Source organism: Bufo bufo, chromosome 5, assembly GCF_905171765.1.
Source record: "Bufo bufo chromosome 5, aBufBuf1.1, whole genome shotgun sequence".
Lineage (NCBI taxonomy): Eukaryota > Metazoa > Chordata > Amphibia > Anura > Bufonidae > Bufo > Bufo bufo.
In genome coordinates this window covers 78,367,427-78,390,688 of record NC_053393.1, presented here as the reverse complement: position 1 = coordinate 78,390,688, position 23,262 = coordinate 78,367,427, and the positions used below count along the sequence as shown (strand labels likewise).

Below are 23,262 nucleotides of genomic sequence, written 5' to 3'. Positions count from 1 at the left end.
TGTTTTGGTTTCACTTTGTCATCTCCTTCTCCCAGATGACACCTATTTAGACTAAACGTCTCCCTTTATATTCCCTCCCATACTGCCTCACTTTGCGGTACGTGGGCATGCAATCGTCTACCATTGAGACCCTTGCATGGGCATAGCAGTCAGGGAGAGCTCTTAGGGTTTTATAGGGCTCACCTATATGCTCCTTAGTTTGGGATCAAGCCAGTCGGACGTTTATTCATAAGTTCCAGCTATCTGCAACATCATACGTGACATTATAAACCGCCATAACCGTCTTAAGCATGGATCTGATTTCAGTCTTGATTAACCGCATGCAAGGTCTTTCGCTGGAGGTAGCAGATCTCCGTAAAACTGTGTCTCAGTTTCAGATGACCGGTTCTGCTGGTGTTCATGGAGTTTGTTCCGAGCCTAAGATCTCGTTTCCGGATACGTTCTTCGGGGGTAGTTAGAATTTTGTTCGCTTTAGAGAGGCTTGCAAACTCCATTTTCGCCTACTTCCCTTTTCCTCTGGTGATGAGGAGCAGAGGGTGGGGATCATCATCTCGCTGCTCAGGGATAACGCTCAGTCTTGGGCCTTTTCGCTGCCGGTGGGGGCACGGCCCCTCCGATCGGTGGATAGATTTTTTGTAGCCCTGGGGCAGATATATGATGACCCGGATCGTATTGCTCTGGCTGAATCTAAACTGCGTCTTTTATGCCAGGGTAAACAGTCCGCAGAGATATATTGTTCTGAATTTCGGAGATGGGCAGCTGATACTGGTTGGAATGATGCTGCACTCCGAAGTCAATTTTGCCATGGTCTTTCGGAAAGATTGAAAGATGCATTTGCTTTTCATGAGAGACCAGCCTCGTTAAAATCTGCCATGTCTCTAGCTGTTCGTATTGACAGGCGTCTAAGGCCTCATGCACACGACCGTTGTTGTGTTCCATGTCCGTTGTTCAGTTTTCTGTGATTTTCTGCGGACCCGTTGACTTTCAATGGGTCCGTTGAAAACTCGGATAATGCACCATTTGTCATCCGTGTCCGTGATCCGTGTTTCCAGTCCGTCAAAAAAATATGACCTGTCCTATTTTTTTCACGGACAACGGTTCGCGGACCCATTCAAGTCAATGGGTCCGTGAAAAAACACAGAGGCACACAAGATTGTCATCCGCGTCCGTTTTTTTCCTATCTTTTGCAAGGCTAACTTGACTTAGATTTTTTTTCACTTTTCTTCATGTCTGGTGATCTTCCGAACATCAAGGAAGACACACGGAAACAAAAACGGATCACGGAACAACGGAACCCCGTTTTGCGGACCGTGAAAAAATACTGTCGTGTGCATAAGGCCCCTGACGAAGCTTAAGGAGCGAAACCTGGGTCGGGCAAAGACTAAGACGCTGGGATTTTTAATGCAAATTTTAAAGTGCATGTTTGTAAGTATGTACTAATAAACATTTTAAAAACAGTCACCGGAGCTTCACTATGGTAGGAGCCACTTGTATCCACAGAAACTTTTAGGAAAAGAAATTGGGAATATTAGCAGACTCATCTGGGGTGTACTGGAACCAAGTCCGTAGTTGAACCCTGTTTGGCCGTGTTTGAACGTGGATCCTCGCCGCAAAAAACCTAACCAGCCGCGGAGGATATCGCATGCACGCTTTTTGTTGGTGGAGTGCCGTGTAAGTACAACCTGTGTACTGCAGGGCAAAACAACCGTACGGATTTACACTATTTTAGTTTTTTCAGTTGCAGGATATCCACAAATAGGACATTTGCAGCCCTCGGTTTTTTTCTAAAAAGAGAAGGAGAAAAGAAAAAAACTGTTTGTATACCGTCTGTTTATGACACGCGCGGTCCAAACCCTATATGAATTATTCCTCTGTTGTTAAGCCACTCACTGATAGACTAAAAAGGGGTAGATTTTTCCTCGTGGTCGGTAGATGCGCTTAAAGCCTTTTCTAGTATTAAGGAGAGTTTTGCTTCCGCTCCCATTTTGGTACAACCTGATGTCTCTCTACCTTTTATTGTTGAGGTGGACGCTTCTGAGGTGGGTGTGGGTGCAGTCTTATCTCAGGGTCCCTCTCCTGCCAAATGGCGACCGTGTGCCTTTTTCTCAAGGAAACTCTCCTCTGCAGAGAGAATTTACGATGTGGGAGATAGGGAGTTGTTGGCCATCAAATTAGCTTTTGAGGAATGGCGCCATTGGTTAGAGGGAGCCAGACACCCTATTACCGTGTTTACCGACCATAAGAATCTGGCCTACTTGGAATCGGCCAATCGTCTGAACCCGAGACAGGCCAGATGGTCTTTGTTCTTTTCTAGGTTTAATTTTGTTGTCTCGTTCCGCCCTGGGGTTAAAAATGTGAAGGCGGATGCCCTGTCACGTTGTTTTCCGGGAGGGGGGAACTTTGAAGACCCGGGTCCCATTTTGGCTGAAGGGGTGGTCGTCTCTGCTCTTTATCCTGATTTGGACGCAGAGGTTCAGGCAGCCCAGGCAGAGTCTCCTGATCTTTGTCCTCCTGGGAGGTTGTTTGTGCCTCTCGCTTTACGACACAAGGTTTTTAAGGAGCACCACGATACTGTCCTTGCTGGGCACTTGGGGAGTAGAGCCACAGTGGATCTCATTGCTCGGAGATTCTGGTGGCCGGCTCTTCGTAAGACGGTTGAGGGTTTTTTGGCTGCCTGCGAGACCTGCGCTCGTGCCAAGGTCCATCATTCACGGCCATCGGGTTCTCTCCTCCCGTTACCCATTCCTTCCCGTCCTTGGACGCATCTGTCCATGGACTTCATTACGGACCTGCCTCGTTCCTCGGGGAAGACTGTGATTCTGGTGGTAGTGGACCGTTTTAGCAAAATGGCGCATTTCATTCCCTTTCCTGGGTTACCCAATGCTAAGATGTTGGCGCAAGCTTATGTTGATCACATTGTTAAATTGCATGGCATTCCTTCAAACATCGTTTCTGATAGGGGCACGCAATTTGTTTCCAGATTCTGGAAGGCCTTTTGTTCTCGCTTGGGGATTCGGTTGTCGTTCTCTAATGCTTTTCACCCGCAGTTGAATGGTCAGACCGAACGCGTCAATCAGAATCTGGAGACATATCTGCGCTGTTTTGTGGCGGAGAATCAGGAGGATTGGTATTCTTTTTTTGTCCCTTGCTGAGTTTGCTTTAAATAACCGTCGCCAGGAGTCCTCTGATAAGTCACAATTTTTTGGTGCATATGGGTTTCATCCGCAGTTTGGGACATTCTCTGGAGAGGGATCTTCTGGTTTACTTGATGAGGAGAGATTTTCCTCGTCTTTGTCAAAATATTCAGGGTAATCTGAAGTGGATGAGTGAGAGATATAAGCGTGTGGCGGATGAGAGACGTGTGCCTGGTCTGGACCTGAATGTGGGTGATCTGGTGTAGTTGTCTACAAAGAATATCAAACTGAAGGTTCCCTCCTGGAAGTTGGGTCCTAGGTTTACTGGGCCTTACAAGATCTTGTCCGTCATCAATCCCGTTACCTTCCGTCTTGATCTTCCTCAGACTTGGAAGATCCATAATGTTTTTCACAGGTCCCTATTAAAACCTTATGTCCAACCTACTGTACCCTCCTATTTGCCTCCTCCTCCGATTGTTGTTGATGGTAATCTTGAATTTCAGGTCTCTAGGATTGTGGATTCTCGCATTATCCGCGGTTTTCTCCAGTACCTCGTTCATTGGGAGGGTTATGGTCCTGAGGAGAGGATGTGGGTCCCAGTGGCGGACATTAAGGCCACTCGTCTCATCAGGGCTTTCCATAGGTCTCATCCTGAGAAGGTGAGCTCTGAGTGTCCGGAGTCCACCCGTAGAGGGAGGGGTACTGTCACCGCCAGTTCTGTGAGAAGGTCTGGCAGATGTCCTTCTCTACCTCTTGCATGATATTCTTTGTTTTGGTTTCACTTTGTCATCTCCTTTCCTTCTCCCAGGTGTCACCTATTTAGACTAATCGTCTCCCTTTATATTCCCTCCCATACTGCCGCACTTTGCGGTTTATACTACTTCCTGGATGAAGTGTTCACTGCTGGAGGCTGCTGCTGCTGTTTACTCAGATAAGTCTTTTCATGTACTGTGTTTCCTTCCTGGCTTGATTCTAGGTGACCCTGACTCCGTCCGTATTAAGTGCAGGGAGCCGTTGGTAGTATCTCCTCACTATTATACGGTTTTCAGGTGTCACACAGTCTTAGGTACGTGGGCAAGCAATCGTCTACCATTGAGACCCTTGCATGGGCATAGCAGTCAGGGAGAGCTCTTAGGGTTTTATAGGGCTCACCTATATGCTCCTTAGTTTGGGATCAAGCCAGTCGGACGTTTATTCATAAGTTCCAGCTATCTGCAACATCATCCGTGACAACCATCCCCACAGTGAAGCATGGTAGTGGCAGCATCATGCTTTGAGGCTGTTTTTCTTCAGCTGGAACTGGGGCCTTAGTTAAGCTAGAAGGGATTTATGAACAGTTCCAAATACCTGTCAATATTGGCACAAAACCTTCAGGCTTCTGCTATAAAGCTGAACGTGAAGAGGAACTTCATCTTTCAGCATGACAACGACCTAAAGCATACATCCAAATCAACAAACGAAAGGCTTCACCAGAAGAAGAGGGCTGTGCACAGGAGATGCCCTCGCAATCTGACAGATTTGGAGTGTTTTTGCAAAGAAGAGTGGGCAAATCTTGCCAAGTCAAAATGTGCCATGCTGATAGACTCATACCCAAAAAGACTGAGTGCTGTAATAAAATCAAAAGGTGCTTCAACAAAGTATTAGTTTAAGGGTATGCACACTTATGCAACCATATTATTTTACCTAAAAGATTTCAGTTTGTTCTTCAATTGATTTGTACACTTTTTATATCCACTGTATAAGCCAAATTTTAAGAAGATGATTTTTCAATGTTAATTACTTTTATTGGGAAAACTAGAAATCACAAACTTAAAATAATATTAAAACTAAACACTAAGATTCATAGGTAGTATGGCAAAAAATGTGTTATATTAATCAACTTTGAACGATGCAATCCCTTCTTTTGTTAACTTGGTGACGACTTTTCTGTGATGCTCGACTACCCTCAACAAGAATTGTTTTTGTTGTTCGTCTCTGACCGATTCATTAAACTTTTTTATCAGGGCAATTCCTCTTTCTGCGGTATCATTGACCACCTTAAGAGCGTTCACATGGCTTCTTACAGAATCACTTCAGAATTCTGTGACGTTGTGGATCCCAAACAATTCAAAGAACGTCTTTGTTTTATTAGTAACTAAATAGCTCAGGTCTTTTCCTTCAAAAACTAGGTTTTTACCCTTTAATCATTTAAGTTCCTTTTTCTTTGCAGTTTTGGTTTCTAAATTTGTAGTCCTATTTTCCTTAACAGCCTGAGTAATACCTTCATCCAAAAAAAGCCAATCCTACGTTTGTTTCTGACAGATACCAAAGGTGTCTCTTAGCAACTGTGAGAGCACTTTTTTGACGTCTGCATCTGGGTAAGTGCTCAGAAGCTGTAGCATATCCAAATCATTCTTTGGAGCCCATCGACTTATAATTGTCTCGTGCAAAAAGCCAACATATATGAGGCTGACAAAATGTGCAACCCGTTTCATTCCTTTCAATTCTCGTTGAGGAATATTAAACTGTTTAGTGAAGAGGACAATTATAAGTGCATATATTGCCTTTGCCATCCACCTTGTTTGATGCAGAGCTCCTGGGATCCTGAAACTGAAGTCATTTTTAGAGCAACCTCCTAGGTACAGGAGTGAGAGTAGTAATAAAAGTGATCAATGTGTGCAACCCCTAAATATTATCCAATCTTCTTGAAATTTGGCATATATATCTTTTACATCACTGAGACTCGGGGCGTAAGTCACATAAAAATCGCATCTTTGGAAAATAAAAATTCCTGTTGATTTGAGTACCTCTGGACAAGGCTAATCGGCCATCAGATCTCTGGTATTTAAAATGCAAATGTTCAGCAAAAATCCAAGTGTCAGCTGCAGCTTTTACTGTGTGACAATACCCTAATGGTAAATAAACACCAATAGTGAACAGCTCAAAAAGTTAGTATGAGTGCTAGGCCTACATACCAAATATCAGCACCACAAGGAGAAAAGGGCATAGCACAGCTAGCAATATATATAAACTTTATTAATGTACCAAAAAGAAAATCAGATGAAATACAATGACAAACAATACAATGGAGGATGAAAGACACAGAGGATGGATACAGGGATCACAATCTGGACAATATACTAGAACAATTAATGGTTAGGTCAAAGAAGTGCTAAATAGTTAATCAATACCCAAACTGGGAATGTAATGCAAAGACCTGATCAAAAGCCGTGAACAAGATACCGTTCATTATATTGTCCATTTACATTGTATCTTGCATTTTGCACTTTATATATATGATATTTCCAAAAAATGCATTAGCCAATAGAAGCCTGGTCACATGACCATTATCAGCAAATACAAGCTCGCAGGCCCTTAGTCTCCACATACACACAGTTTTACACCAGGTTTCGATAACAACCCAGCCATTTTTCTTCACTGCTGTACAGATGTAGCAGGGTTAGCACTTCAGCTCTTAACTCAAATTTCTTAACTCATCGCGTTATCTTGAGACAAAAGCCATTGAAAAACAATTGAAGGTGTTTGCTTAGATTAGATAACACAACTCAGAAATCTCAGACAACAGGAGTGTTAACTGTACTCCATCCGTAGGTCAGCTTTAAAGGCCCTGTGTAGGCAGGGCGCTGTGGATGACACTGTTAAGGGTGCGGAGTGCTGTGGAGGCCACAGTTTAGTGGGCAGGTAGGGTGGCCATTCAGGCCACCCTCCAAAAACTGACTGACTTAAAACCCCACCCCCATGTCCCGCTAAGCCACGCTCCGACCCGGTTTGGCCACGCCCCCTTTTACTTCGCAGCTAACAGGGATTAATTAAATGAAAGTAAAAAATTAACTTCTGTCAGCTGCAGGGGAGGGAGGGTGACTTTCTCCCTGCAGCTCACGTTCAGACAGCACAGTGCTGCTGTCTGAGAGTGAGCTGTTTAAAAGGACATCCCCGTGTCCGTCCAGGCCCTGCGCCGGACGGACAACAGGGAGTCTGAAAGCCAGAGTGTCCGGCCACAAACCGGACCTCTGGCCACTAGGGTGGCCAGACGTCCGGTTTTAGGCCGGACATTCCGGTGTTCTGGCTCCCTGTCCTATGTCCGGCGCAGGGCCTGGACAGACGCAGGGATGTCCACTCTTTCAGTAGCTCACGCTCAGACAGCAGCCTTGTGCTGTCTGAGCGTCAACTGCAGCAACTGACTAAGGCTTCTCTCACCCCCAGTCACTAGAGCCGCAGACATGGCTCCCTGTGGCTGACTGAGGGGGAGAGAAGCACCCCGGCTGCCCCCAGCTCACCTTCCGCTCAGAAACTTCTTCCCTCTCCTCCTCCTAGGGGCAGGCTGCTGTGGAGGTCACAGTTAAGGGGATGGTCTACTACGGAGGTCAGTGTTAAGGGGCAGATTGCTGTAGTGGCCACTGTTAAGGATGCTGGGTCTTGTGGAAATCACTGTTAAGGAGACGGGGTACTGTGGAGGTAACTAATAATGGGGCGGCCTCTGTGGAGGTCACTGTTAAAGGGGAGTGTTCTGTGGATGTTACTGTTAAGGGGGCAGGCCGCTGTGGAGGTCACTGTTAAGGGAGGAGGGGACTGTGGAGGCCACTATTAAAGGGGCAGCGGGGTACTGTGAGGTCACTGTTAAGGGAGCGGGGTACAATGGAGGTCACTGTTAAGGGGGCGGGTTATTGTGGAAATTACTGTAAGGCTACATTCACACAAACGTATTTTGTTTCCGTCTCCGTTCTGTTTTTTGTTTTTTTTGCGGATAGGATGCAGACCCATTCAGTTCAATGGGTCTGCAAAAATATGTGTGCTATCCGCATCCGTATGTCCGTTCCATAACCCCGCAAAAAAATAGAACATGTCCTATAGGCATTGTTACAATGGATCCGCAAAAAAAAAAAAACTGAATGTAGTCTTAACGAGACGGGGTACTGTGGAGGTCACTTTTAAAGGGGAGGGCGCTGTGTATGTTATTGTTAAGGGGGCGGGGTACTGTAGATGTCACTGTTATAGTGGATACTGTCGATATCCTTTAACGACACATAGGGCCGGCGTTGGCACCCGGCACACCCGGGCAAGTGCCAGGACCCACTGTGCCCGCTCACTCCTGCATCTGTGTCCTGGTCTTCATTAAAGTGCCTGTTCTGAATTCTAGGGCAGCTTACCCCAGCAATGCAGGCAATTTTCGCCACGTGCACTGCTGGGGTGGGGGCCCCAGGACTCAGAACAGGGTAGATGGAGTTTCCTACCGGGCTAAAGGACCTTCCTGATGTCATCCGCCCATGTGACCTGTGGGGGAGGAGCCGGAGGATCAGAGAGCTGTATTTCTGTACGGACAAAAGCCTGGCTGGAATGTGGCGAGGCCTAGCTGTGTGTTTGTCCCTGTGTGTGTCTGTCTGTCCCTGTGTGTGTATGCCTCTGTGTGTGTCCAAGGCATTGCTTAGACTCCATACCACAGTCTAGCCAGTGCCTAATGGGTTACAGTTTAGACCACCTTCTGGTACATGTTGATAATTTCCTTTTAAACCCCAGTCCATGTCCCCTCAGTACTGGGAATCAGTGGGAGTCATATTAGAAGGTAACAAAAGGTTGGAGCATAACTAAAGGTGGAATTCCCTTTTAATGTCCCCTAAAGGTGGCCACACACATTAGATAGAAGTTGGTTGATGATCTCACCATCGCACATGTGTCTGTCCCTGTGTGTGTCTCTGTCCCTGTGTGTGTGTGTGTGTGTCTGTCCCTGTGTGTGTGTGTGTGTGTATCTGTCACTGTGTGTGTGTGTGTGTGTGTCTGTCTGTCCCTGTGTGTGTGTGTGTGTGTGTGTCTGTCTGTCCCTGTGTGTGTGTGTGTGTGTGTGTCTGTCCCTGTGTGTGTCTGTCCCTGTGTGTGTCTGTCCCTGTGTGTGTCTGTCCCTGTGTGTGTCTGTCCCTGTGTGTGTCTGTCCCTGTGTGTGTCTGTCCCTGTGTGTGTCTGTCCCTGTGTGTGTGTGTGTCTGTCCCTGTGTGTGTGTGTCTGTGTGTGTGTGTCTGTCCCTGTGTGTGTGTGTGTGTGTCTGTCCCTGTGTGTGTGTGTCTGTCCCTCTGTGTGTGTGTGTCTGTCCCTGTATGTGTGTGTGTGTCTGTCCCTGTATGTGTGTGTGTGTCTGTCCCTGTATGTGTGTGTGTGTCTGTCCGTGTGTGTGTGTCTGTCTCTTTGTGTGTGTGTGTCTGTCCCTTTGTGTGTGTGTGTGTGTCTGTCCCTTTGTGTGTGTGTGTGTGTGTGTCTGTCCCTTTGTGTGTGTGTGTCTGTCCCTTTGTGTGTGTGTGTGTCTGTCCCTTTGTGTGTCTGTCCCTTTGTGTGTCTGTCCCTTTGTGTGTGTCTGTCCCTTTGTGTGTGTCTGTCCCTTTGTGTGTGTCTGTCCCTTTGTGTGTGTGTGTGTGTGTGTGTCTGTCCCTTTGTGTGTGTGTGTCTGTCCCTGTGTGTGTGGTCTGTCCCTGTGTGTGTGTGTGTGTGTCTGTCCCTTTGTGTGTGTGTCTGTCCCTGTGTGGGTGTGTCTGTCCCTGTGTGGGTGTGTCTGTCCCTGTGTAGGTGTGTCTGTCCCTGTGTGTGGGTGTGTCTGTCCCTGTGTGTGTCTGTCCCTGTGTGTGTGTGTGTCTGTCCCTGTGTGTGTGTATGTTTCTCCCTGTGTGTGTGTGTGTGTGTCTCTCCCTGTGTGTCACCATCACCATGCCCACAGTGTTCCTATGCCTTGACGCAGCTGCATCAGGACGTTCTGTGCGGGGCAAGAAGAAGAAGATGGAAGAGGAGGCAGCATGGAGTCCGTAGGAGAGACCCAGGGAGGCACACTAAGGACGTAGGTAACACTACCACATGATCTACACTAGTTTTATCTGTGGTTTTTCCTAGGACTGCAGGTAACACTACCACATTATCAGCACTAGTGTTATCTGTGGTTTTACCTAGGACTGCAGGTAACACTACCACATTATGGTGGAGGTGTGGGTCTTCTCCTATCAAACACCTTCTCCTACAGCCCAACTCCACTGCCACCCTCCATTACGCTCACTTCATTTGAAGTACACTCTGTTCGCATCTACTCTCCCTCCAAGTGGCTGTCATTTACCGCCCCCCAGGCCCAGCCACCATCTTTCTTGACGACATTAACACCTGTCTCACTCGCTGATGCAAAACAGGCCTACTTCTCATCTCTCATATCTTCCCTGTCCCACAGCCCTAAACAACTTTTTAACACTTTTAGCTCCCTTCTCCTTCCCCCAACCTCTCATCTCAGCTGAGGACTTTGCCACATACTTCAATCAAAAGATAGTCAACATCAGAGAAAGCTTCAGTGCACAGTCCCCACAGACCCTCTACACAACTGCTCGGTCCTCTTCTCCCAAAACCCGCTTCTCCACCATTACAGTAGAAAAACTCTCCACTCTACTCCCCAGATCACATCTCACCACCTGTGCACTTGGCCCAATCCCACCTCATCCCTAACTTCACCACAGTGTTTATCCCAGCCCAGCTCATCTCTTTAACCTATCAGCCAAAACCAAAAAACATTACTCTGTCCTCCTCCTCCTTGACCTGTCCTCTGCCTTTGACACTGTCGACCACTCCCTTCTGTTACAAACTCTCTCATCTCTTGGCATCACTGACCTGGCCCTCTCCTGGATCACATCATACCTCACAGAACGGACATTTAGCATCTCCCACTCTCACACACCTCCTCCACCTAGGCTCTGTCCTAGGACCCCTGCTCTTCTCTATCTACACCTTCTGCCTGGGACAGCTCATAGAGTCCCATGGCTTTCAGTATCACTTTTATGCTGACGACACAAATCTACCTCTCTGGTCCAGACATTACCACCTTACTATCCAGAATCCCACAATGCCTATCTTCCATATCCTCCTCCTTCTCCTCTTGCTTTCTAAAACTTAACATGGATAAAACAGAATTCATCATCTTTCCCCCATTTTACTCAACCCCCCCCCCCCCCCCCCCAACAGACCTATCTATCATGATCAATGGCTGCACACTCTCCCCGGTCAACCAAGTCCACTGCCTTGGAGTGAACTTAGATTCCGCCCTCTCCTTCCGACCGCACATCCAAGCCCTTTCCACCACCTGCTGCCTCCAACTCAAAAACATCTCTCGCATTCGCGCTTTCCTCAACTTTGAATCTGCGAAAATGCTTGTACATGCCCTCATCATCTCCCGCCTAGACTACTGCAACATTCTCCTCTGTGGCCTTCCATATAGCACTCTCGCACCCATCCAATCTATCCTCAACTCTGCTGCACGACTAATACACCTCTCACCCTGTTACTTCTCTGCCTCTCCCCTCTGCCAATCCCTTTACTGGCTCCCCATTGCCCAGCTAATTCAGTTCAAACTACTAACAAATGCATACAAGGCTGTCCACAACCTGTCCCCTCCCTACATCTCTGAGCTACTTTCCCGATACATCCCCACAATCACTCTCCGATCTTCACAAGACCTCCTTCTCTCCTCTCCTCTTATCACCTCTTCCCACAATCGCCTCCAAGATTTCTCCCGTGCATCCCCCCACACTCTGGAACTCACTACCCCAACATATCAGACTCTCACCTACAGTGGAATCCTTCAAAAGAAACCTAAAAACCCACCTCTTCAGACAAGCCTACAACCAGTGACCCTTCTGCCTCTATACCGCCATGACCAACTTTACCCTCTCCTACTGTGTCCTTCCCCCATACCATGTACATCATAAGCCCTCACGGGCAGGGCCCTCTCTCCTTCTGTACCAGTCTGTAACTCGTCTTGTTTATGCTTAGTGCAATTGTCTGTATTATGTATGTATACACCTTTTCATATGTACAGCGCTATGGAATGAATGGCGCTTTAATAATAAATAATAATAATAATCAGCACTAGTGTTATTTGTGGTTTTACATAGGACTGCAGGTAACACTACCACATTATTACCACTAGTGTCATCTGTGGTTTTACATAGGACTGCAGGTAACACTACCACATTATTAGCACTAGTGTCATCTGTGGTTTTACATAGGACTGCAGGTAACACTACTAGATTTTCTGTACTCAGGTAGCCATGACTGTGTTATCTGTGCTGTTACATAGGACTGCAGGTGATATCTACTATATTATCTGTACTCAGAGAGTTATCACTGTGTAAGGGGGCCTACTAAGACTTTATCGCCCAAGGGCCCACATAAACCTGGAGACGGCCCCGACGACACACACAAACATTAAATAAAATAGATGAATTTTACCCGGGTCCTTCTGCTAGTCTTATATATACCTCAAATGTATACATGTATAAGAGCTGGTGCCCTTAAAAACAATGTGACAGAGGCCATGTAACATATGGTTATCATCCACATTTGTGTCAAAAGTGTATACTGTACATGACAAAAAGGTTTTCTGAGAGCCCAAAATAACCTAATAATTAATACACACAACCACCTTTATGCAACTTTGCAGAAAACAGTATTTATATTTAAAAAATTGACTAAAATTAATATTTGCGGCTAAATTGCGTACTCTAGCACAGTCCTTATGATAAAACATAGTCTGCTAAAAGCTGTAAGATGTGAGGAGTCCATAAATACCAAACAAGTCTACTCTCAATGCTGCATGTGTTAAAGAAATTCCAAAACTGCAGGAATGCGCCAAACAACGTTTGCATGGAAGTATTGGGAATTATGTAGCATCTAATTTCCCTCCTCCTATCTAGTCCTAATTAACAATAATCCCTGTACTTCATATGATGCATTAACTAAGGCCATTTTCAGATAGGTATAATATGGGTGCTTTTTTTCTCCTGTATTGTGGGCACTATACCTGAAACATCTGCAGTTTATCAGAAAATGATTTAGAGCACCATAACTTTGGTTGTCCCTGTATTACACCCATCTGGAAAAAATCGGCTGTATGTATTATTTGTTGCTGTGGTCCAGATGCTGGTAAACATCTGGGTCATGGAGTAAATAAACAGCTTAATAGCGCACCGAGGGGTGATTAGATAGCCAAGCACTCATCTTCTCCCTCCTTTTCTGGAAATTAAAGACCCCCATATGTGACAGTCATAGAGCAGGTATGTTCTTTGATTGATGAGGTACATGGGGATTGATAACATGCACAGAAGTCCATGTTATCCTCCCCATGGGGTGATGTACAGTTACACAGGGAGAGAGAATCGGTCTCTCCTTTGTGCAGCCTCTCATCATGTCTCCCATTGGCCTCTCTCTTTCCCCAGGCTTGCTAATATTGTAGCCGGCTGAGTGGGGTGGGGGGATGGGGTGTCTGATTTATCTAAACATACACTATTGACAAAAAGTTAGGGATGTTTGGCTTTCGGGTGAAATTTATGGAACACGTAAAAATTCACGCTACAGTGATATTTTATCATGAAAGTAGGGCATTTAAGTAGAAGCATGCAATGGTGATTTCCTCATCTCAAAAAAGTTATTGAAACGAAAGCCAACAACAGTGGTGGGTATACGACCCACAAAAAATGTCTCAATACCTTGTAATGTGCCCTTGAGCATCAATTACAGATTGACAACGACGTCTCATGCTGTTCACAAGTTGACTTATTGTCTGCTGAGGCATGGCATATCAACTCTTCTTTAATGGCGGCCCTCAGGTTTTCAAGGGGATTCAGGTCTGGAGAAAACGCAGGCCTCTACATTTGAGCTTCTCCAGTCTCCAGTAGCCGTTTCCTAATGATGCGACCTCGATGAGCTGGCACATTGTCGTCCATAAAGATGAAATTAGGCCTGTGTTGTTCATCTAGAGGCACAATAACTGGATTGATGATATTATTCAAGTAGTATGGGCTTGTCGCTGCACCATTCACAAAGTGTAGGACAGTTCTCTGTTGACTAGACACACCTTCCCACACTGTAACACCACCACTAAAAGCTCATCTGGTAACAACAGTTGCTGATGCATAGCGCTGTCTTTGACGTCTCCAGCATCGTTGGAAGCCATCATTTCTGCTCATCTGGAATCAGCTTTCATCAGTGAAAAGCACTGAGGCCCACTGGTCCCTTGTCCAGCATAGATGCTCCCTTGCCCATGTAGACAATGACGTCTGAGCCTGGGAGATGATGTAAATGGTTTTGAATGGTCTGACGTGACACATGGCTGCCTCTCACCTCCCTTAAATGTGCCTGGAGTTGTGTGGCATTCATTATCCATTTCCGCAGAGCATTGTTCACAATGAAGCGGTCATCGCTTCTATGCCTTTCTTACACTCTTCCAGTCTCTCTGTGTCTCTGTTGCAACCTGCTGATGACATGCTGTGACACTGTAAGCTCAGTGGCCACTTCCGTCTGAGAACATCCTGCTTTAAGCCTCGCAATGGCGAGGTACTGTTGATCAATTGTTAAGTGTCGTCTTGGTCTCATGATGTCAAAATGTGAACAGCATGATGAGGAGGACTGTTTAAATACCAATTATAAATGAACCAGGAAATGTATTGTCCGATTCATAGATCAAACACCTGTTGTTACTTTTGCAGTTAAGCTCCTTTTTAGAGAACAGCAAGTTGTGCAAAAAGTATGGGCATGTGCATTCAAAAGTTTAGAGAAGGTCACCTTAAGTTCACCTGTAAAGGTTAGAGTGCATTTTAGGTTCATTCTGAAATTTCACCCACAAGCTAAATATCCTTATCGTTTTTTGTGAGTAGTGTATATCGGGGGTGTAGCAGTTACAGATATGAATTTGTTTTAAAGCTGACAGTCTAAGCTATAAAACAAGACCAAGTTTGTAATTCTAGCTGTTCTACATTGGGAAATATAGCCTTTAGAAATCAGGCCGGAGTTAGATCTGCATGTATATGCAGCTCTCACTTGGACCCATTTCTAAGTGCTGTAACTCTCAATGTATCGTAGTTAGTGCTGCAGTTTAAAGCTTAGATACCTGGCTGATATCTCTAGCTGCTACAGAACTGGAAATCCAGCCATCAGTAAAACAGGTGTATGAGATATGTCTTGGCTACTGAAGTGCAACCCTGCAAGGATGTATGAGCTACGTCCTTGGCAGAAAAATGGTTAAGCTAAGGTTGAAAACTGCCCTTATCCCTACAAGTTATAGGGAAGAAGGGGTACAAGGTAAAGTTTGCCCCTCCATCCTCGTCCAAGCTCTGTATTTTTTATCCCAGTTTGTACATGTAACCTAACATCCAGGGGCGTAGCTAAAGGCTCATGGGCCCTGGTGCAGGAGTTCAGCTTGGGCCCCCCCTTCTCTCAGTGCTTTGTGGCCAGGGGCAGGGAAGCACATAGCCTTCCTGCTGCCTAAGGCAAAAATTGAAACAGCACCCACCGTCCCATGCCAAATTCTTGACCCAACCTCTTTCCTAAAACCAGAGTTGTAACTTGACCCGCATGCAGTTTCTATAATACCTGTGTCTTCTCATGTACACAAGGGTCTTTGGGTCCCCTCAGGCTCCTGGGTCCGGTAGCGACTGCTACCTCTGCACCCCTATAGCTACTCCCCTGCTAACATCATTTTTCATGGATGCACTACAACAGTGGTGCCCAACCATTTTCCGTGGGCCGCACTAGACATGGTATAAATTTTGCGGGCCAGAACCAGGTAGCTTTGCCAGAAAGAAATGGAAACACTGTGAGGGGGGCACGTGTGAGCATTACTACTGTAAAGGGGCAAATATTTGCAAAGAAAAGGGGGTTAGTCAGCACCTCCCAGTGCAAGGATCAAATATCTGGAATTTTTTTCTGTTAAGGGGGTGCATCTGGGCATTTTTACCATGAAGGCGGCACATGTGAGCATTACTACTGTGAAGGGTGCACATGTGAGCATTATTACTGTGAAGGGGGCACATGTGACCATTACTACTGTGAAAAGGGGACATGTGAGCATTACTACTGAGAAGAGGACACATCTGGACATTTTTACCATGAAGGGGGCACATGTGAGCATTACTACTGTGAAGGGGGCATATGTGAGCATTACTACTGTGAAGGAGGCACTTGTAAGCATTACTACTGTGAAGGAGGCACATGTGAGCATTACTACTGTGAAGGGGGCATATGTGAGCATTACTACTGTGAAGGAGGCACTTGTGAGCATTACTACTGTGAAGGGGGCACATGTGAGCATTACTACTGTGAAGGGGGCACATGTGAGCATTACTACTGTGAAGGGGGCACATGTGAGCATTACTACTGTGAAGGAGTTACATGTGAGCATTACTACTGTGAAGGGGGCACATGTGAGCATTACTACTGTGAAGGGGGCATATGTGAGCATTACTACTGTGAAGGAGTTACATGTGAGCATTACTACTGTGAAGGAAGCACATGTGAGCATTACTACTGTAAAGGGGGCACATGTGACCTCCATAGAACTCCTGCTCCCTTCTGACTCGTCCTCACCTTCTCCGGCGTGCTCTGATGCCTGGCTGAGAGTCCAGATGAGGTCTGTACCAACCGGTGTGGGGAGATGGGGTCTCCAGTCACTGCTGAAAATAATTGTACCGCAGCGGACTAGGCGTGTCCCTTCTTCTTCAACGGAGTGCAAGCTCTGCCTCTGGTCACTGCGCAGGCCGAATGACTGTGAAGGGGGACATGTAAGCATTACTACTGGGAAGGGGGCACATGTGAGCTTTATTTCTGTGAAGGGGGCACATGTGAGCTTTATTTCTGTGAAGGGGGCACAAGTGAGCATACTGTGAAGGGGGCACTTCTGAGCATTATTACTGTGAAGGGGGCACATGTGAGCATTATTACTGTGAAGGGGGCACATGTGAGCATTATTACTGTGAAGGGGGCACATGTGAGCATTATTACTGTGAAGGGGGCACTCTCTCTACTGCCAGCCACAGCGCAGACAACAATTCCAACCAAGACCAATGAACACCACTCATGTCCTGGCCTTCCCAAACAACAAGGAGGGGTTCCCTTCTTACCTCTCAAAGCCATGTACTGCCGGACCCCTGCCACATGGACTCCACTGGCCCTTCAGGATATCCCAACTGTCCTCAGTAAGGTACCAGCCACACTCACAGGGACAGCCCTCCTGAAACCACACTGCCCACACATGTGCCCGCCATTAAGAGTCAGCCCTTCCTCCTTCCGGTACAGTCCGGTCACAAGGACCAGCACAGTGCACGCACCCAGACACAGCACTCGCACAAAATGGAGAATTGTGAGCCCTCTGCACAGTAGGAGCCCAGCACTACTAGCAACTACCCACGGGAACCACAGCGGTGAGAGACGCGCAGAGTCCACACGCACAATGCACCCCGCAGAGTCGACACACACCACGCCCTACAGTCACTGAAATTATTTACTACTCACATTTGTTCCCTGATTTGCCTCCAGGCTTTCTGTACTGCGCCACCGCAGCCGCCCAGGCGTGTACCTTCTTTTGCTTCTTCCACTGGGCGCCAGCTCCGCCTCCCATCACTGTGCGAGCCGGATCACACAGCTTCGCGGGCCGGATGTGGGCACCACTGCACTACAACATAAAAATATTTAGGGGATTCTGTTCATTTTTTCCCTGGAAGCCACAGTTTTTTCATAACTCTTGAGAAAGGTTTAGCACACAATAGATCTAATGGGATCCGTGATAGTTTCTGGATGGAAAGTCTATCAGTCTGTAAATCCCAAGCACCCATCACTAAATTGTGAGCCTCAGATCCCATATGCACCGTTGATGGGATTTTAAGATTCATCAGGCAATAACTTATCTCTCCTCCTAGTTCTCTACAAAGAGTGACCAGACAGTGATCTCTTCCTCTGAAATGAGTAAGAACAGTGACTAGCATGAAGTGCTCCTGTCCTGCCAACTCCAGTTGTTTCAGAGAAATTGCTGCTGGCCTGAATTACAGCAAGGATCCGAAAATACTCCCAACAGATGGGCTCCGTCAGTGCAGAACAGTAATGCGCTCTTGTAATTGGCCATGTCATCTTTTAGATCCCTATAAAGGAGCAGGGAACGACAGCTCCCTGTTCGCTTTTCTCCACACCCTTTCTTTTTCGTTCTTTGTCCAAAAGTAGCCCCAGCAACATCTGCGACTATGGTATTCTGCTGTTTGGGGTCTAAGCTGTTGGATTGTTTCCAGTCTCTCATTTTTAATACTTTTCTCCATCTGAAATGAGAGAGATGCAGATGTATAATGTGCCTTGAGTTATGTTCCTTCTCAATAGCTTGTGGGTGATAAGGCTGCGTTGTACCCGGCTGCCAGCTCTGCTCCCTCTCATTGCTTGCATATGTGTGGCGCTTATGTTAGAGCTGTTTAACCTCATAAGAACTTGCTCGGAAGGAAAAAAAAAAGGGTGGAAGATATTTTCAGGACTAGAGATTGCACAGGATTTTGGGGGTACTATCTCTCCTTGGAGAGAGAGCGCCTTAATAAGCGTGAAGACAGATCATCTTCAATCTCTGTGCGTTATTTGCTGCTCCGATGAGTGCAGTGAATGCATTTTACATATGACATGCTCCACCTAGTGGTAGTAGCATCGAAGGCAACACTACGAACATGATAATCGGGAAGGAAACCTGGCCCAAGTCCTTATTACTTGTATTCTGTTCATAGACTGTTATTTGTTGCACTTGTAAATACTTCAGGGGTTTCCATTTGCGGTGATTGTACAGATCTGATTGAGGGGGGGGGGGGGGACATCTGGATGCACCTGCTCTCTTTGTAATCTATTTCGGTGATTGTACAGATCTGATTGAGTGGGGGGTACCTCTGGATGCACCTGCTTCCCTTGCAATGTTCTTGTATCATCCTTCTTCCACGTAATACATGCAGTAATGTTTTTATTTTACCAGATCATATAATTTATGTTGAGTATGGAATTCGTTCCTAGTATTATTAATAACTTTGACTCTTTTATCTTTTTTTTTGGGCTTGGAATGCTTTTCTCATGAAAATCCTTCTTGTCTCCATTTCCACTTGGATTTCCATCCTACAAGCATTATGTCTGAGGAGACTTGGCATTGCATGCCGTTCAGACCCCCTTCACTCCCTTATAAATCTTGAGAGAACATGTTCAGATACATATGAAATAAAATACCTTTGTAGCAAGTCCAGATGACAAAGTGCGCTTCTATCTTTTAATTATTTTTATTATTTCTAGGATTTTATAACGTGTGTGTATGTATGTGTATATATATATATATATATATATATATATATATATATTGTGGGGGTTTTCTCTGGTAGACAGGTTAGCGGACGCAGTATAGAGGCAAGGGACCAGGTTGTAAATCAAACTTCAGTGTTTTATTCACACTCAGCAGAAACAACAGTCTTGGTGCTTGTTCATACACAGCAAAAACAAAACAGTGTTCACCTGGAATCCTAGGTGTCGGTTCACACCCGGCTGATGCTCAGCCACAGAAAAGTTCACTGGCAGGCTTCCAGGCAGCCTGCACGCCTGTTTGCAGCCTTTAGCCCAGAGGCTCCACAGCTTCACTGTCAGATAGAGACTGCTGGCTGGGTTTTTATATCCCAACCAAAACCCGGCCTGGAGTGTGGGGAGCAGCAACCCACCCTGCACTTTGGCTGCTCCCATTAAGAGCTGTCCCGGATCGGCTCTACAGCCATACTAACTTACAAATAGTGTCAGTCAGTACTAACTGCCTCTGACACTTAAAATTACCGCCTCTTACCTTACCGAGGCCAGGAATCTCGGTGACACATACCTTCCGTCAATGACGGACCCGTGCGACTTATATATATATTTATTTATTAATTTTTTATTTTTTTTTCTTTGCTTTTCATATTGTTTTTGGATTCAGGGGATACTATGTTGTTTTTTTTGTGTAAGGGCTCTTTCACACCTGCGTTCTTTTCTTCCGGCATCGAGTTCCGTCGTCGGGGCTCTATGCCGGAAGAATCCTGATCAGTTTTATCCTAATGCATTCTGAATGGAGTGAAATTCGTTCAGGATGCATCAGGATGTCTTCAGTTCCGGAACGGAACGTTTTTTGGCCGGAGAAAATACTGCAGCATGCTGCGCTTTTTGCTCCGGCCAAAAATCCTGAAGACTTGCCGCAAGGCCGGATCCGGAATTAATGCCCATTGAAAGGCATTGATCCGGATCCGGCCTTAAGCTAAACGTCGTTTCGGGGCATTGACGGATCCGACGTTTAGCTTTTTCTGAATGGTTACCATGGCTGCCGGGATGCTAAAGTCCTGGCAGCCATGGTAAAGTGTAGCGGGGAGCGGGGGAGCAGCATACTTACAGTCCGTGCGGCTCCCCGGGCGCTCCAGAGTGACGTCAGGGCGCCCCAAGCGCATGGATCACGTGATCGCATGGCACGTCATCCATGCGCATGGGGCGCTCTGACGTCATTCTGGGGCGCCCCGGGGAGCCGCACGGACTGTAAGTATACCGCTCCCCACTACTACTATGGCAGCCAGGACTTTAATAGCGTCCTGGGTGCCATAGTAACACTGAAAGCATTTTGAAGACGGATCCGTCTTCAAATGCTTTCAGTACACTTGCGTTTTTCTGGATCCGGGGTGTAATTCCGGCAAATGGAGTGCACGCCGGATCCGGACAACGCAAGTGTGAAAGAGGCCTTAGAATGCTTAAATATTACATAACACACATCCTCTGTCCATGTGCCCCTGCTGAGGATTGGATTGATTGCATGGCGGCCCATTCCTTTTATTGCATGTCATGTTATGCTACATTTCACCTGCAGCATCCACTGCAAGAAAAAATTTTGGCTCTCCCCAGTGTTAGCTGCTGAACTTGCAGCCAGCATCAGTTCGGGTGAATGGGGCTGAGCTGTACATGGCTTCTTCTCGTTATCCAGATGTGGATTCCTTGGTATAAGGCTAAAATGTATCAGTTTGATCAGAATTCACATTAAGTGAGCATTTATGAGCAGAGAGAGAGGCTACAAACAGCTCATCTGATGTAATTAGCACTGAATGGGACAGAGCAGCCTGCAATGTATTTGAAAACATGCAGGTTGCAAAATGAAATGATTGAAATGTGCAATAAAAAACCCATTAAAAAATGTTTTTATAACAAGAATGGTTCACAAAGGTGTCTTCAAAGGGGTTATCCCATGATTAATATAAAAACAAAAATCAGACATCTTATAGTACATAGCAATCTCTTTGTAACAAAGCTAAAACCAGCCCTGTACCTCACATGGGTCCAGAGATCTCCCCATTCATTGCTCTACTATATATATATATATATATATATATAAAAATATTTTTCAGTATAAATAACATAATATCTTTATTCTCTGGGTCATTACGATTATAGTGATACCAAATACATATAGTTTTTTTTTCCGTTTTACTACTTTTTTGCAATAAAACCAATTTTTTTAAAAAGAAAAAAATGTTTTTGCATTGCCGCTTCCCAAGACCCATAACTTTTTATTTTTCTTTCTATGGAGTTGTGTGAGGACTTGATTTTTGCGGGACAACTTGTATTTTTCATTGGTTTAATTTAAAAAAAATATTTTTTTACGGCGTTCACCGTAGGGGATAATTTACATGATATTTATATAGTCCAGGTCGTTATGGACGCGGCAATACCAAACATATGGGGGAGATTTTCTTTTTTGCAATTTTTTTTTATTGAATAAATGTGTTTTTTTAAACTTTTTTTTTTACCACTTAGTAGTCCCACAAGGGGAATATAACAGACAACATTCTGATTGATTTTAAAATGCAATGCATTATCTATTCTGACATTAACCAGCAGGCTACGCCAGAGAGACGCAGCCTGCTAGAAACTACTCAGGGCTGGTCTGGGGCCTACACGAGACCCCATCCTGCGTTTGCACACATCGGCACTCCGCGATCGCATTTGCGGGGTGCCGATGGGAGACAGAGGGAGTCCGCTCCCTCTGTCAGCACTTTACATGCGGCGGGCGCCATTGCCCTCGGCATGTAAAGTGTTAAACAGCCCGGATCGGCACTCCTGCTGGTCTGGGCTTTTAGAGCAGGGCCACGGCTCTCATGTGAGAGCCGGGCCCCCGCTTTCCACTGCATGGGGGACCCGTGCAGTGCTTAGACTGGGCCGCCTTAAAAAAGCGCCTCCAAGCCTAAGGCCCCTTAGTGACCGCCGTAAAAAGACGTATGGGTGGTCACTAAGGGGTTAAGCTGACAGCTCAAGGGGAGTGTCTTTTCTCCTGCAGCTAAGGGGGCGTATCTCAGCTCTACCTATCACAGCTCAGGAGGCAGTTGAAGGTTGAAACTGAGCATGTGCGGCCATCTCAGTGAGCAGGACAAGGCAATAAGAAAAAAAACATAACAGGTGGCGCTATACAGATACAAAATTTTTAATGACATGCAATTACAAAAGTATTTAGATCCAGGTGCTGGTTTAAAAAATTTAGAATATTTTTCATGGGACAATCCTGAAAAATATTCTACAATATAATGAAACCTACTAGGGGAGAATGGAGGTAAACACAGTCTTATGTGTTAGGGTAACCAATGGTTATTACATTTCTTAATGCACCTTCTTCCTTTTCAGTATCAGAAGACATCAAGAACGGCGAGCAATACTGAGCCCAATTCTAACAGACTTCACAGTGCGAGTTACTGCTGCGCCAGCAATCATCTTCAGTAAAGTGTCCCATGACAATCTGCATACTGAGGTGAGAGCACAAATCTGTTGAATAAACTACATGATTAGATACATTTAGAATTTTTAAGAAATCCCACTGCACCTCCAGTGGAAGTTCACTTGATACCAAATTTCCGCCAATTTTCCAGAACCCTAGCAATTTGTGTTCTCTTCTGTAGTTAATTACTGAACGTGTAGTGGGTGCTTGAATCCAACATACAACAGATGTGGTTGGAAAATACACAGTGAGTGACTGTAACCCTGCCTGGGGTAAATGTATAGCTATCCTAAAAGGGGGAAAAAAAATAGCATAAGGGCAGATTAGACTGTAACTCAGTTACTAGGCATCACCTTATATGATGTGTCCACTTTCCATTACATTTTTTTCTCCAATTAGTCTAAAATTAAAGCAACTTTGCTGGAGTTATATTTGTGTCTATGGCTGCTATGAAGATCTATATATCTCCATAGTAACAGACTACAAACAAACCCTGTGTAGTCTGCTCAGTCAGTCATACTCTGTTTGTCCTTTACTTCTTCTTAACATACATTTGGTAGATTTGCAAGAAGTACG

General features: G+C 45.7%; 1 protein-coding gene across 4 annotated transcripts in view; it reads left to right on the top strand.

The window, feature by feature from the left end:
- VPS13B (vacuolar protein sorting 13 homolog B) overlaps window positions 1-23,262 on the top strand; it is a 1,020,896-nt gene that overhangs the window by 656,147 nt on the left and 341,487 nt on the right. For all 4 annotated transcript variants that reach the window (XM_040432419.1, XM_040432415.1, XM_040432418.1 and 1 more), the window contains exon 32: window positions 22,596-22,719. In XM_040432419.1, the coding sequence (XP_040288353.1) occupies window positions 22,596-22,719 (124 nt within the window). The remainder of the gene's footprint in view (window positions 1-22,595; window positions 22,720-23,262) is intronic.